The sequence below is a fragment of the Uloborus diversus genome, chromosome 1 (assembly GCF_026930045.1).
Source record: "Uloborus diversus isolate 005 chromosome 1, Udiv.v.3.1, whole genome shotgun sequence".
In the NCBI taxonomy this organism is placed as follows: domain Eukaryota; kingdom Metazoa; phylum Arthropoda; class Arachnida; order Araneae; family Uloboridae; genus Uloborus; species Uloborus diversus.
In genome coordinates, this window is record NC_072731.1 from 155,530,403 (window position 1) to 155,545,408 (window position 15,006).

At 34.2% G+C, this 15,006-nt stretch overlaps 1 protein-coding gene across 1 annotated transcript in view; it reads right to left on the reverse strand.

The window, feature by feature from the left end:
* The window catches only part of LOC129216454 (sushi, von Willebrand factor type A, EGF and pentraxin domain-containing protein 1-like), an 82,546-nt gene that overhangs the window by 21,130 nt on the left and 46,410 nt on the right, over window positions 1–15,006 (reverse strand). Inside the window, 9 exon segments of the mRNA XM_054850671.1 lie at window positions 47–231; window positions 1,070–1,290; window positions 2,044–2,156; window positions 4,863–5,036; window positions 5,707–5,868; window positions 8,194–8,355; window positions 10,067–10,228; window positions 11,413–11,632; window positions 12,657–12,958. Of these exon segments, the coding sequence (XP_054706646.1) occupies window positions 47–231; window positions 1,070–1,290; window positions 2,044–2,156; window positions 4,863–5,036; window positions 5,707–5,868; window positions 8,194–8,355; window positions 10,067–10,228; window positions 11,413–11,632; window positions 12,657–12,958 (1,701 nt within the window).

Here is a 15,006-nt window from a genome sequence, read left to right on the forward strand (position 1 = left end):
CTTGATTAATTTGACATCTTATGAACAACATTGAAATAATACTCACTATTTTCGCAGTAAGTGCCATTCCAACCAGGCAAGCATACGCATTCATACGTTCCTATGCCATCGTGACAGGACGCTCCATTTTGACACAAATCATTTTCACATTCATCGATTTCGTTTTCACAAAAGATGCCGGTGTATCCTACAGTACATTGGCAAGTATACGATGAGATGCCATCAATACAACTAAATAAACAAACAGGAAAATGAAATTGTGTGATAAAATTACTACAACTAAGAGATTCTCCTCCGAGTTAATTCGTTTGTTCCCAAAATTTGTCTTTTATTGTTTTCAAAATATTTTACAGCATGTCTGAGATTCACCTACAGCTAACACTCGAAATAAATCTTAACCTGTGGTGCCGAGACTTCTATACAAAAGGTAGTCTTAGGTGTAGGTAAGTTACAAAAAGTATGAAGGGTAGTCCGTTGCAAACCTTGTTGTTAAATAGCCTCGTTTTTTAGAAGCCGCGCAAAATAATAATTTATTTATTTCCCACCTTAATTTATTAAATTATAAACTTTAGCGTTAAGATGTCTCTGTACGTATTGAATCTGCAACACATGCTCATTAATGCAAAATTATGTGATTTATGTTACAATTGTATTCTAAACTGCGCTTGATACAAAGTGTTCATCGTGAAAAAAAGCTAGACTTTATATGAGCATTTCAGTCTCCTGCTCATTTATTTGAAAACTAAATCAATAACGATAAAATCTTCCCATCATATTTCTTCAAATACATCTTTTAAAGTCAGATCCCGCTAAAAATAATGCTGTACAGTACAATTTCGATTTGATAAAGTAACATTTATGGACAAATGAATAATTTTTATTCTAATTGATAACAGAATAATAAAGCAAGAAACTTTACAAGATATTTTACATATTTTAGAATAATTTTAAGAAATTCTGAAAAACTTCCACGAGACGCACAGAAGATCTCATAAAACGTTTTAGTAACTTTTTTAACTTAAACCTGTTTCTAAGCTATTAAGAAAAGCATTTAGCTCTCACCATATACCTTCCGTTATTTTGGCAAGTAATGTTCAAGCAGTCGTCAATATTAGTAGAACAGTCAATGTCTTCATAACCAGATGAACACATGCAGAAAGATGAGTTCCCATCGTCGAAAACACATCGTCCTCCATTCAGGCATATGACGTCATGAAAGCATACTTCTTGTTCAATTTCACAGTTCAGTCCTTCGTAACCTACAGGACACAAACAGGAGTATCCACTCATCTAAAATACGAAATTATGTTTTTGAATTTCACAGCAGAAAAAAAAAAGTTCGTCAGTATGAAAATCTTAAACCACGATCATGGGCTTCACTTTTAAAAATAAGTTTTTACAAGTGAAGTTAGAAATTAGTGCACATTTCGATGTTTGTTTTTCTTTGGATTAGGGGCTGTCTAAAAATGTCATATTTTTTATCAAATCCCCCCTTCTCTTATCACACTTCATCTTACCTCATCCCCTCCCTTTGTCACGGGTCGCGCTATTTTTCATCAACAAATTTTCATTAGAAAAAAGTATGATGTCACACTTCATCTTTCCCCTTCCCGTGGATATACTAAACTAATGTAGGATTAAATGGTGGATACAGAGACTAAGAACGAGCAGTCCAGCTCATGATTGTTGGTGCTCGTCCTTGGATGAGTCACAATTAAAACCAATAGAAAATAGTAGAAGCATGGATTGCTGTAATTTTGTGTTGACGAAACAAGTATTTTTATTGAAGCGTCGTTGTTTGCTGACAGTAAGAAATAAATTTTAAAAGAAAATTCAGCCAAAGTTCCAGATAAGGAACAGACTGAAAGTCGTGATCTGTTTATCACGTTTATCGCCCTACTCATTTCCAACAAATTTAATATTTTTTGACGCTTACACCGGGTGCCAACAATGCTGAACCTCACTTCAGTACTACATGGTAACCGAGTTTTACTATTTTTAAAGACATAATAAGCATTTTTAGTTAAGTAAAGACCATTTCACCTTATCGAGACAGGTCCCGTTGTTGGCGCAAGGAAAGGAATCACATTCATCTACCTCTGCATCGCATAAATCGCCAGTCAAACCATCTGGACATTGACAATGAAACGATCCAACTGAAATTTAGGAAAAAGTATTCAAGATAATGAATGTTTTTTATCAGTAATAATTATTTGAACAAAGTTATATTGGGTAAGCAGAGTGTAAAAATGTGTCAAAATGGATAACAACAATCTCATTCTGAGTTCAAATATTTTAATAACTAATGTCCCTTTTACTTCATTACAACTTTAACTTACCATCAATTCTACGTAAATTAAATGTTCTAGAACAGTGATTTCCAAAGTGATTCACAAGGAGGGACCCCCACAGATGCACTCTGGTCCATCTGCAAGGGGTATACGTTAACTTTAGAAAAAAATGAAAGTGCATTGTATACAAATAAGGGCTCATGAACCTGGATCTCATTTAAGCTAATTATCAATAAAATTATGTCATTCTGTGAGTGATGAGCATCAAACACAGCTACTTTTTATTTTTAAAGTAAAAAGCATTTAGGAAGTAGGGGAACATGGGGCAAAGTGAAATAGCGGGGCAAAGTGAAATGATGAAATATTTACTCTGGTTTTAGCTCCACCTATCTGGTATTAGTTTAACTATATATTACCATATGTAGTCTATTCCAGTCAGGAAAAAAATACTGCTGAAGATAAAAACATTTGGTAATATATGCAATTTTAAAAATTAGTACTCATATTGTAATATTTTGTCGTGGTTTCGGATTGTCAAAACAAAATGCCACGAGGGTTAGCCATTTCAAAATGTTCTAGAGCCTGCTAGAAGATCAAGCTTAACCATGAAGAGACGGCGGATAATTTTGGAGCGGAAACATCATTTTATCATTTGTAATAGGCTGTTTGTTATTATTTTGTAATTGATAGGATCAGCGAGAACGCGCCTCATACTACTCGACGCTTTTTTGCTGATTCTACCAATTACAAATGTTACAAATGATGTTTCCGCTGCAATGTCATCCGCCATTTTTCCGTGGTCAAGCTTTATGCGATAAATTATTTAGTATGCATCACCTCTGGATCAGAAAACTAAATGAAAATCAGAAAACAAGAATACATTCATCTTAAATTCTTTCCAAGGTTTCAAGAGTCCATATGACAGAGTAGGAAAGCCTAAAAATGGCTTTCAATGTTTTACGGCTATTTTTATACATAATTTACATCAATTTGTGTCCCAACTCATTGGACTAGTGGTAACGCGTTTGGTACGAAACCTGAATGTTCCAGATTCGAATTCTGATGTTCCAATCGTTGCTTTGAGAATCAAGGAGGCAAAATGGATACTGTGTCTAATGTTGAATACAGACTGAAACGAAAGTTACGTTAGCTGGTTTCGATTCCTGTGCAAGCGTTGTGTGGTCATAATATGTAAGGTAGCCATAGCGTTCTGTACGTGCTGTCACTAAGGGCGGATCTAGCTTCTGTTAAAAAAGGGGATATTTCTGGAAGGGGTGGGGGGTCATACAACGTAGGATCCAAAAGTAATGAGCCTCACGTTATACTAACGCATGCACATCCTGCAGCTTGCTCCGCGTGACAGAGGGGGGGGGGGTGTTTTTACGTCGAACGCAGGTCAGTTACCTCTCAGCTTTCGGAGCGGTACCAGCGGACTCAACAGTAACTTTTATACGGTGTTGCGTGACACGACGATATGGAAAGTTCGTCAGATAACACAAAGCGATCAAGTTTTATTTCCCGTTTCCTTCCCAGACATTTGCAATGCTTCAACAGACGTTTGAGATTGAGTGTCTGTCCTATAAGCAAGCAGAAAAGTGGCATGAGGCCTTTCGTAAGGCTGGGAAGTGGTGACTGACGAACCCCAGTCTGTGGACGCCCGTCGTCGGCCCATACAGACGTGAATGTGCAATGAGTGTGTGAATTTTTAAACACGGACTGGCGTTTGAGTCTATTAAGTAGCAAAAGCCCTGGACTTATCGGAGACAACGGTGTAACGCATCGTTACAGAAGAGTTTCACATACGGAAAGTCTGCGCGAAACTTTTGCCGGGAGTTCTGACTGAAGAAGGTTGGAGTCAACATTCCCATGGTGCTCCACCCTTCCTACAGTCCGGGCTTGTCGTCTCCTGACTTCTTCTTGTTTCCACTGTTAAAATCAGCCCTGAAGCAAAAACGTTTCGACTTCATCGAGGACATCAAGTACATGTCAAGACAGCTCTTGCAGATATCGCGGATCAAAATTTCAGGGATACCTTTGAGTCCTGGAAACGCCGCCTACAGAAGTGCATTGTTGCAAGAGATGCTTATTTTAAAAACTATTAGTCAGCTGTACCGATCAGATCAATAAATCTGTCTTTTTAAACGAAGGCTCATTACTTTTGGATCCTACCACGCAAATGTCATTTAAGGCCAAATGTAGGGGGATTTAATTTGATTTTTTTTTTTGAAAGCCAAATACCTAAAACACATCTTTAGCCTATCAGTTTGGAGAGAGAGGGGGGTCATGACTACCCCATTCCACCCGATCTGGATTCTCACTAGAATGCAGGAGGCGTACTCCATCGAGTTGCTCGCGTGATGAAAATTTTCTATCTATTTCCCAGCCATTTCTCAAATACGAGCGCCATCCTACCCTGTTCTAGGGAAAGGAAAGAAAAATCACCAAGTTATTTTTTCAGGAAACAAAATTTGTTTGTTGCAGTATAGCTCGCTAAGGCGTTTGCATCTAACACAAAACAAACTATAAAGAAAAAATCAGAATGTTTATTGATTTTAACGAAATACTATATACCAGTATTTATGCACGTTCCGTTGTTGGAACACGGAAAGTCATTGCATTCGTTCTTGTCGTCTGAACACTGGTCACCTTCGAACCCTTCCTTACACAAGCAGACAGCTTTGCGTCCTTTGCGCTCACATTGACTTTCATTCAAGCAAAATGTGTCGTTACGGCACGGATCTACATCTAGGATTAAAAAGCAAGATTAAAACATCATGAGAATAAAGTTCCTCGTCAAAATAGTGTAATTTATATATATATATCTATAGACAAACTGCTTTTCTTTCTTTAGTTACCATGCTGCTTAAGGTGCATCGTTAAAAGGGGATCCGAGATATTTTTTTTCTAAAACGTATTTATTATTATTGTAAGATTCGTTTTAACTTTTAATCGAATGTTTGTAAAAAAAATCTTTAATTTTGGTTTTTGGGTAGTCACTTTAATACATGGAAAACATCTAAAAGTTATTTAAACTCTACTAATATATTTTTTATAGAATCTATAGACAATTTATATTTATTTTGCAGATATTTATTCATGGAACTAACAACAAAATATGAGTATATCAACAAACATAATGAAATTGGCTTTCAGAATTTTAATAAATCAACATTTAAAGGAAAAACTATGAACATAGAGGAAAGTAAATCATCACTCACAGATGTAAACTAGTTCTAAAAATTCACATTTATAATAAAATAATTTTCATGTAGGAATTGTAGTATTAAAATCATCATCATTATAAATAATCGGCAATGGCCTATTATCTTTTGCCGATTGCAGACGAAAAAGTTGTTGTCTCCAAAAAATACAAAATAGAAAACAATTTTTGAATTCTGTTTTTCTTGAATCTTACCTATGCAATCACTACGTTTTTTCATCCCTTCATTAATGGTTGATAAATCCAATGGACATTCTTCACAAGCTGTTGCACCAAATAGTGGTTGGTAATAACTTTTTGGACATAATTCACAAGGAAAAAGACCATCCACTGAGTACGTTCCAGGGTTACAAGCAACTAAAAATGTAAAGGACTATCTTAATTAAATGTTATAAATATTTTTCGGCTTATTGTACTATTTTCAATTTCTTTCCAAAGAAAGTTTCCTCTCCTTTTTCCTTTTAATGTATCGCTATTTGTACAAGGTCTTTCAAGTATCTCATAAGTTCCTATTTAAAAGCTTCTTGAAGGATTAAATCAAAAACATATGCTATGAATTGTGTTTTGGCGATTCATCTAACATAAATAACAATAAATAAAATTGAACAATAAGGGCAAATATAAATTAAACTGCCGATATTTTTTTCGGGGTTCTAACAGCCCTTTTACCGATGTTTAAAATTTTAAGTTATGCCGTGTAGTCACTTTTGGTTCGATTGTTGATAACTTTGCTAAGCAAAAACCCCAAAGAAGCAAACGTATTTTGTTGAGCAATCACGATTGCTTATTGTTCTCATTTGACTGTTTTGACGTCCTATGATTTTATTCCCCCCCCCCCCCGCCTCCCTCTGCAGCACCACCGTCGACCGGCCTCACGATGCTACTCCTCTAGCGAAAACCATCTCCAGGTAGCGTCAATGTCCTACACTTACACGCATACATACACGCACGTACAAACAAACACATACACCTACACACAAACACAAACACATACACACACACGCATACATACGGACATATGTACACACACCTACACACAACCGACCGGGCCGCCTCACGATGCTGCTCCTTTAGCGAAATCCGTCTCCAGGTTGCGTCACTTACTTGCCTACCTTTACATACAGACACCTACACATACACTCACGCATACATACAGACACATACACACACAAACACATACAGACACATACACACACAAACACATACACACACACCTACACATACACACAACTACCCACACATAAACATACCCTCCACACAAGCACACAACTACCCACACACACATACAAATACCCCCCCACCCCCAAACACACACGCCAATATGCACACACACTCGTGATTGCGAAAAACATAATTTGAATTCAAGCTGTCAAAATTCAAATTAATTTTTTTAATTTTCTTTTATTTTCATTTGTACTTAAAATTGTCCTTTTGAAATTAAAAATAAATAAATAAATAAGACTTTGTTTTTTACCAAATAATGTGGCATTGAAAAAATTTCGCTTCAAGTCTTCATTGACCATTACCTTTCTAACATTGAGTTAATTAACTCATTCGTTTTTTTTTCGCGTTTGTCTTGACGAAATGCTTTTACATTTAAGGTGTTTTGCATGAATAAGGCATTTTTAGTAACTGGTACAATTGTAAAAGTCCTATTTTTATTGAAATAAAGCAATCTATTTTGAGACTAAAGCTAATGGAAACTACAACATTTTCTTTTATGAGTAGTTTGTGGACTATTTCGCTGTTTTGCGAGATCAGAACCACTAATTAGATTGATTATGTAATATCATCTAAACTTAATAGCCCGAAAAATAAATCTAGTTACTAACGAACTTATGAGAAAAATTAGATAACTTAATTAAGGTTAATGTATCATTTACCATCAGCTGATTCAAGGAAAAGATCTGTAGAAATTATATGTATAAAGTGTTTAGATCTATTATTTATAAGGAAAATTATTATTATTAAATATAAGGTCCAATATTTGTTATTTACAGTTTGCAGGAAAAGATGTTTGCTAACGTTTTCTCAATAAAATTTGCTTTTTCATACAACTAATGCAATTAAAAATAATTTTTACAGGTATGACCATCTTATTTCTTTTATATATATATATATAACTTAAATAATAACATTTATTCCTACAACTATAATAATTCTAAGATTTCTTTTATAATACATTTTTGTGAAAATATAAAACAGCAGCATTGGAAATGCACCAATGTTCAATAAACATAGACCCGAATCTATCGATTTTTTTAAAAAAATGTCCTGAGAAAAATATAGATAGCGTTGTCGCAATTCTTAGTACTATAAATACTGCATTCTTTCGCGTTTTTCCCCCACTTTAGTTTCTTTTTTTTTTTCGTTTTTAATTCCGTGTTTTCAATTCCAATTTTGCTTTCGTATTTCTCATTCATTTATATCAGAAATTTTTTTCCGAATGGAGCTTTGTTCGTCTTGAACCTATGTACTAATATCGCCATCCTCCTAACGTGGTAGCTGTCAACACTGCGATATTGTTTCGTGTGCTGAGTGTAAGCTTGAAATGCTATTTGTTTTAATTCTTCGCTGATTTATGCTGAACTTAGGTTTGTTATTTTTTGCATTCACCAACACAAATTTATTTTTGACTAAAATATTTCTTATCAATTTTTGTGTGCGATAAAATATAATCACCTTTGCATTCTTCGGAATCAGTTGACTTTACTCTAGCAGTAGTTGTGCCATTGGGGCATGGTACGCAGGAGTTTTGTCCAACGTACTCCTGATACGTCTCAATTGGACAGGCCATACACGTCTGCAATCCAGAAGCCGAAAAAGTTCCAGGTGGACAAATTCCTGAGGAGAAAGTGCAGAGGCTTTAAAAAAAATGAATTTATATAATACAAAGGAAAAACATGTCAAAGATGAAATTGCTTCGGCATAGAAATACTTCACAATTTCGTTTTGTGGTAGGGTGTGCTTGGGTGTCTTGTGAAATTATTTAACGAAATCTGTAAACAAAAGATTTTAAGATGTTGATGACAAACATTTTGAAAACCGAAACGAGCAATTATTTTATGGCTCAATTAATTAAATGGTTCTAACAAAAGCAAAAGCTAGAAAAACCGATTAACGTCGGAGAAACATACGTAATTTGATTTAATTTCAAGTTTTAGCGATATTTGAGTAAAATACCTTTGATTATCTATAAAAAGGTGTGAAATTTATATGTAGGTTTTATCGTATTTAGCTGCATTGAATGAAAACAAAATCTTAACTGAAATAAATCTATAATTCCCATACATAATTTCTTCCCTAATTTATTTCACATTATAAAACTAATAGTTTAACAACCCATTACAAAAAAGAGATAAAGACAAGAACGAAAGACTTTTCTCAAATGCTTATCATTTTGAAGTGATATACTTCGTCAAAATAGATTCAGAAGATATATGCTTACTAATTATATTACGTACAAGTTCAAGTCGAATTTAATAAACTTTTTGTTATACCTAGTTTGGGTTTAAGTGAAAAAGGTACAAACATTGCGACATGGGAACTGCTAACCATTATCAAATCATTTCATTTCTATCCAGAAAAAAAAAACTGTAAAACACGAGATGAAAACTTAATTTCAATAAAACTACAAGAACTTATTTAATTGAACAAAATTATAGAGCTAATAATCCTGAGAGCTGAAATTTAGCAGATTTTCGAGACTAGTACTTCAAGAAATATGTTGCAAGTAGATCGCTTTTCCTTTTCTCTTCTCTCCTCGTATCAACAATAAACATTATGTGCAGTCTAAGAAAAAAAGAAAGAAAGAATGGACAAGAAGGTCTCCTCATTTGATTTCCATTAGCACTAAAGAAACATACAATTCGTTAATTTATCTAAAATAATACAGTTGCCAATTGGAGGACGCCAATTGTAAAACTTTTTTAGGAGCTTGTCTTTATCTTAGCATTTTAAAAATTTTGATTAAAAAAGAACCTGTAATTTGACATTTAGAACACCAACCCCTCACCCTCTCTCTTTTTCACAGGTTTGCAATCAGTATCAAAATTTACTACTTGTATCAATTTCTGTGTGTATTGATCCAGCCATTGCTTTACGATTAATTCGAGAAAAACCTACCTCGTAATATTATTATTTTTTTGATATTTTTGTAAAATGTATTTTATTATTCAGATGCAATTTATCGGACTTTTTCGCATAGTTTTAGGTGAAGGAAAAAATACATCTTCATGCGAAATTTTTAAATACTAGGTTGGGCACTTTTGAAATAAATTAGTTTGTAGCCACTGGATAGTCCAAATGCATTTAAAGTAAAAGGAAAAATGCTGAAGTAATACATTATCAAAAATATTTCAGCGTATACGAAGTGATATGGTTTTTATGTTTATCATCAATAAATATCCGTTTAAAATATTCAGCATTGAACTTAATTGCAATTAGTTGAAACGAAAACTTTATGTAAGGGGAAATCTTTGCTTTTTCTGATAGCTGTACTAGTAAAAGTCAAGACAGCGCGAGATATATTTTAGCTTTTGGAAAATTTATTTACCTTTACAATCGGTCTCATTCTTTGATCTTCTTTGCTCAGTGCTCATTCCCATCCGACAATGAATGCAGCTGAATTCCCCTTCGTTCTCTTGATACTGCCCAAGTGGACAATCCATGCACTCTTTTAAATGCTCATCGTAAAATGTGCCCGATGGACAAAGAACTGAAATGAAAGACGCTTTTATTTATTAATCTATTCTGATCAGAGGTAGGGTACAACTAAAAATGAAATTTAACCAGACATAAACAGTGGCACTAAAAGTAATGTTTGATAAGAAGGGCAACAGAAAAAGGTGTTTTCTCCGTGCAGTAAAACTGAACACAATATTTTATCAAAATAACACAACTGTTTCAAGAAGACAGCACACAATGAAATTTTTCCACAATGAACTTTTTAAAATGTCTCCTCCGCACCAAAAAATTTTACCGTGGTTTACCCCATACATAGATTTTTGTGAAAGTATCACTAACATTCTCGAAGATACAAGCAGTTCCTTCAAAAATATTAACTTTGTTTGCATATTTTTGACTCATGACACGCAAAGTTTTCCGTCAAAACTTACCTAACTTTTAGAAAACTTTGCAGCATACAAGAGAACCAGTAGACTAAAATTTGAAATGAAAATATCGTAAATTTGATGAAATGTGAGCCTTTAAAGCAGTTATTTTCTCACTATGCACACAAGCAAGAAGTTTAGAATTCCAGAATTTTGTAGCGAAATAGATTTGGCAACATATCAAAAAAAAAAAAAAAAAAAAGTCGATTATCAAAAGAATTTAGCCACATTTCAATTACTCTAGGATAGGTGACGACAAGTGAAAGTGAGTTTTCTTTCGCAAATTGGGAACGTATTCCTGTAATCGTTCAGTGTGATTCGTGATAAAAACAAAGAAAACAGCTCGACGAAAACGAAAAAATCATTTTTAAAATGCTTTTGTCTTGCTGATTCTTATGTGAAATGACCCCCTTTGAATCTAAATATGACCACAGTTTTCTCCCATCATATCACACTTTTCGGAAATGTCACACCCCTTTTCTTTTTCAGTTTTGGACTGTTTCGTAGCTATTATTTTTATTTGGAGGGGGAAGAGAGTATTATATAAACTATTAACTTTACTCTGAGGGGCTAGAGACAGGCAAAGTTCAAGAGCTAGAGATCTTTTAAAATACACACTAAATGCGCTACTAAACAATGTTAGCTTCGGCAAAAAAGATTTTCGATTCTTTACGCAATTGATTGCAGATGATTATGCTTTAAAGATATAGTAAAAACCTTTTTATGTGTCATTGAAAAAAACTTTTCGAATAAATAGATGTTTATTAAATAATAAGAGGTTATCCCTTACCACATGCATTGCCACTAAATATCGATCCAGGATTGCAAACAAGTTGAATATCAGCACCAATAATAACTACTGTTCCATTATTTGGTATGTGTGAGCTTGAGTTGATTGGTATGCTTGAGCTAGTTGTAGTTAGTTCCGTCTCATAATCGTTATCTAAACTCCAATCTAAGTTTTGAATTGTGTCCAGGAAATCTTGCAAGACTGCATCTGTGTCATTCAACTACGTAAAAAAATGTGCATTTTTACATTAATTATTTTATTGCATTGAAAGATATAATTGAGTTAAAGTGACATTGTGTAAAGGTCAAATATTTCTAATACAATAAAAGAAAGAGCTTTCGTCCAAAATATGCGATTGACTTCTGGACAGAGTTATCTTGTATCTTTCATGGAGCATGCAGGTACAAGCATTATTTCATGATAACCTTTGATAATCATCGTACATAGCGTTTAATACGTATGTATTACATTATTTTTTTTTTCGAATTTCCAATTATTAGTTGATTATTTTAATATGTGCTTGTAATTATGAAAAAGTTAGAAAAATTCAGTTTGCAATGCCATGTGCATTTTGAATTTCACAAGCAGAGACAGGTTCCAGTAATATTATAGCTTCCAAGAAAATGGTAAAACCTAAATTTTCAGAAATTATCAACTTAAAACGTATCTAATGACATTTTATTGGTAAGCAATCAGCCATAAGATAACTAAAAGAACCTTCTTTATTTTAAACAAATATGGATTAAAGACCATTTTCAGGAAGAAGGGGGAGCCCTTGTTTAAACTCTATCATTTGTATTTTTTGGATCTACTTCAGTACAGTTTACATTAATTGTGTCGTTTTCATTATTATTTGTCCCATGTGTGTTTCGAATTCTTAATGTCCCGAATGAAACTCGAAATTGTACCGAATGATGAATTACGAGCATACACAAACTCCTACATCCAAAGAGAGAAGACATTAGGCTCCAATAAAGAAAAACAATTCAAATTTCAGTTTTACAATACATTGTCCAATTTTGCCGAAACGACGGACAAAAATTTCCAAAAAGATAATTTTTGGGAAGTCACAGTGATCTTCCGTTCCATTAGAGGGTCTCTGTTCATAACATTCAAACGTATAAATTTTTGTAACTTATTTTAAGTAAATTTTAATCTCTTATAAAACTACTTTGTGGAGAAAGATAAGATCTATTGTCCATATTCCATTTACCACGAATTCTGCATAAATAGTAAAAAATTACCTCTTGATTTGCGTCAATTGTAATTTCAAACTCCAACTCTAAATCTTCGTTTTTTGCCTGATTCCAAATATCTCTTCGACGACGCCATTGTCTTGGATATTCTATGATTCTTCCACATGAAACCTTGATGTTTTCAATCTTGCAAATAGCATTATGTGAGCACAATTTCGAATTTTGAAGTTTAGGCACAGAATAATACCTCAACACCTTCTTTAGATACTGCTGAACTGCAGGGTCGTTGCAATCACCAATGTATTGATGAGCTTTAATAGTCTGCTTTACTTTACTTGGGAAAACTGGCTCTATAATTATTTAAAAGAAAGATTTAAATGGTATTTGGAAGCACATAAGGTTGTGAGAAGCAAATGGATGTAAGTGGACTACAGTCGACTAGCGCTACAACGCGATTAGACTTATGCGAAATGTCTGTAACCCGAGTTTTTCGCGAGTAACGAATTTTAGAGCTAACGCGAATTACTCTCCCACAACGCGAAAACTTTTGGCAGAATAGTTTAGGCAGAAAGTGGTAGATTAATTCAGCACTCTTTTTTGTTCACTCTCTTCTTCTGACGAGTTTTTCGACGCGCATGCGGTGTCAGGGAATGACTGACAACAATCTGATTGTGCATCATAAATCATCATCATCTTCATATTTTACGTTATAAATATAGTTACTGTACCTACTGTACAGTACTAGTAGAGTGCTACATTTTATTATTACTACATACTGTATGTACCGTACTGTTTTCTTTTATGTCTCTTTCTCCCATTGATCATTGATTTTGTGCATCGTAATAATTTTTTATGTTGAATCATACAGATTTCTTAAAATACAGTAAAAGTTCACTTCTTTATGTAATAAATGGTAATGTATGGTTAAGAAAGGGATTTAACGTAGTTTGAGGGGTTTTTACAAATGCCAAAAATAACTAGATATGTTTCCAAAAAATTCGTATACACACCCCTTTTCTACAACGCAAAATTTCGACTTACGCGAAGAGTCTTGGAACGCATCCCTCGCCTAAGTCGAAACTCAATTGTATTTAAAATTTCGAGTAAATCGCGTTTAAAAGTCAGATTCTAGGTAAGCTTTCATTAAAAGAAAAATTTATGTATAAATCGTGCTGTACAGCAGCCCCTACAAGGGCTGAGGATAGGTTCATCTACCATTAGTACTGATTATCTCCAATTTTTAATTTTTTCACTTACATCCCTTTGTTTCTCACTGCCTCATATGCAATGACATACATAAAATATATCATACGAACGATATGCTAATCGACAAGTTATAAGTAGTTTCTATTCTAAATTATAGGGAAATGTGGAGCAAAGTAAAATGGTGAAATATTTACTCTGCTTTTAGCGCCGGCTGTCTATTAATATTTTAACTACATAGTAGCACATGTAATCTATTCCAGTCAGTAAAAAAAATACCTCCAAATATTAAAGTATATTGTTACAAATTCTGTAAATAGTAATTATTGTAGTAACGTAACCTGTAAATAGTTTCCCGTAATGAATATACAGCCCCTATACATTCGGCTGAAGTATACGAGCCCCCTATTTCTTTTTTGTTCATTGATAAAATTTGATAACGGCCTACTATTTTCGAGAAGCGTTTGGAATCTTGTGGAATATTTGGGAGATTTCTTTCGATGTTTATAAAAGCGTCCCGCGTGATAAAAAGTGAGTTTCGATTGAGAATTCGAACTGAGAGTGTATTAGCTCTGTTTATTGCGAGGCATTTCGCTGTGTTGTTTTTCGTATTTGGAAGTAAATACGTGTGTAACCGTTAAGTTTACGGTGTGGTGTGATATTCGCTTAATTGCTGATGATTAATTTAGCAGTTGTTGGACGATCTTTCCTGTACATAGTGTAAATAAATTCTCTGTGTTTTTAATCAAGAACTGTGTCGTCCTTTCAAGAAAGTTGGAAGTCTCACCGGATCCGTTACAATTGACGCCCAACGTGGGGCTACTTCAGGACTTTCTTGGAATAATTGTGACTTTGGACATTTTTTCATAAAAAATTTTTGAATTTGGACTTTGTTTTTATGGTGATTACTCGCGCAATGGATGAACAATTAAAACAACTTCTTGACGCAATCAACTCTGTGAAGAGTGAATTCGAACCCTCATCCAGTCCTTGGGCCTCTCCCATCGTCTTGGTCCGAAAGAAAGATGGCTCCACCAGATTTTGTGTCGATTACCGACGGCTGAATGAAACCACCAAGAAAGACAGTTACCCTCTTCCACAGATAGACGACACCTTGGACACTCTTTCCGGACACAAGTGATTTTCGACCCTGGACTTGAAGAGCGGCTACTGGCAGGTTGAGATACACCCTGAT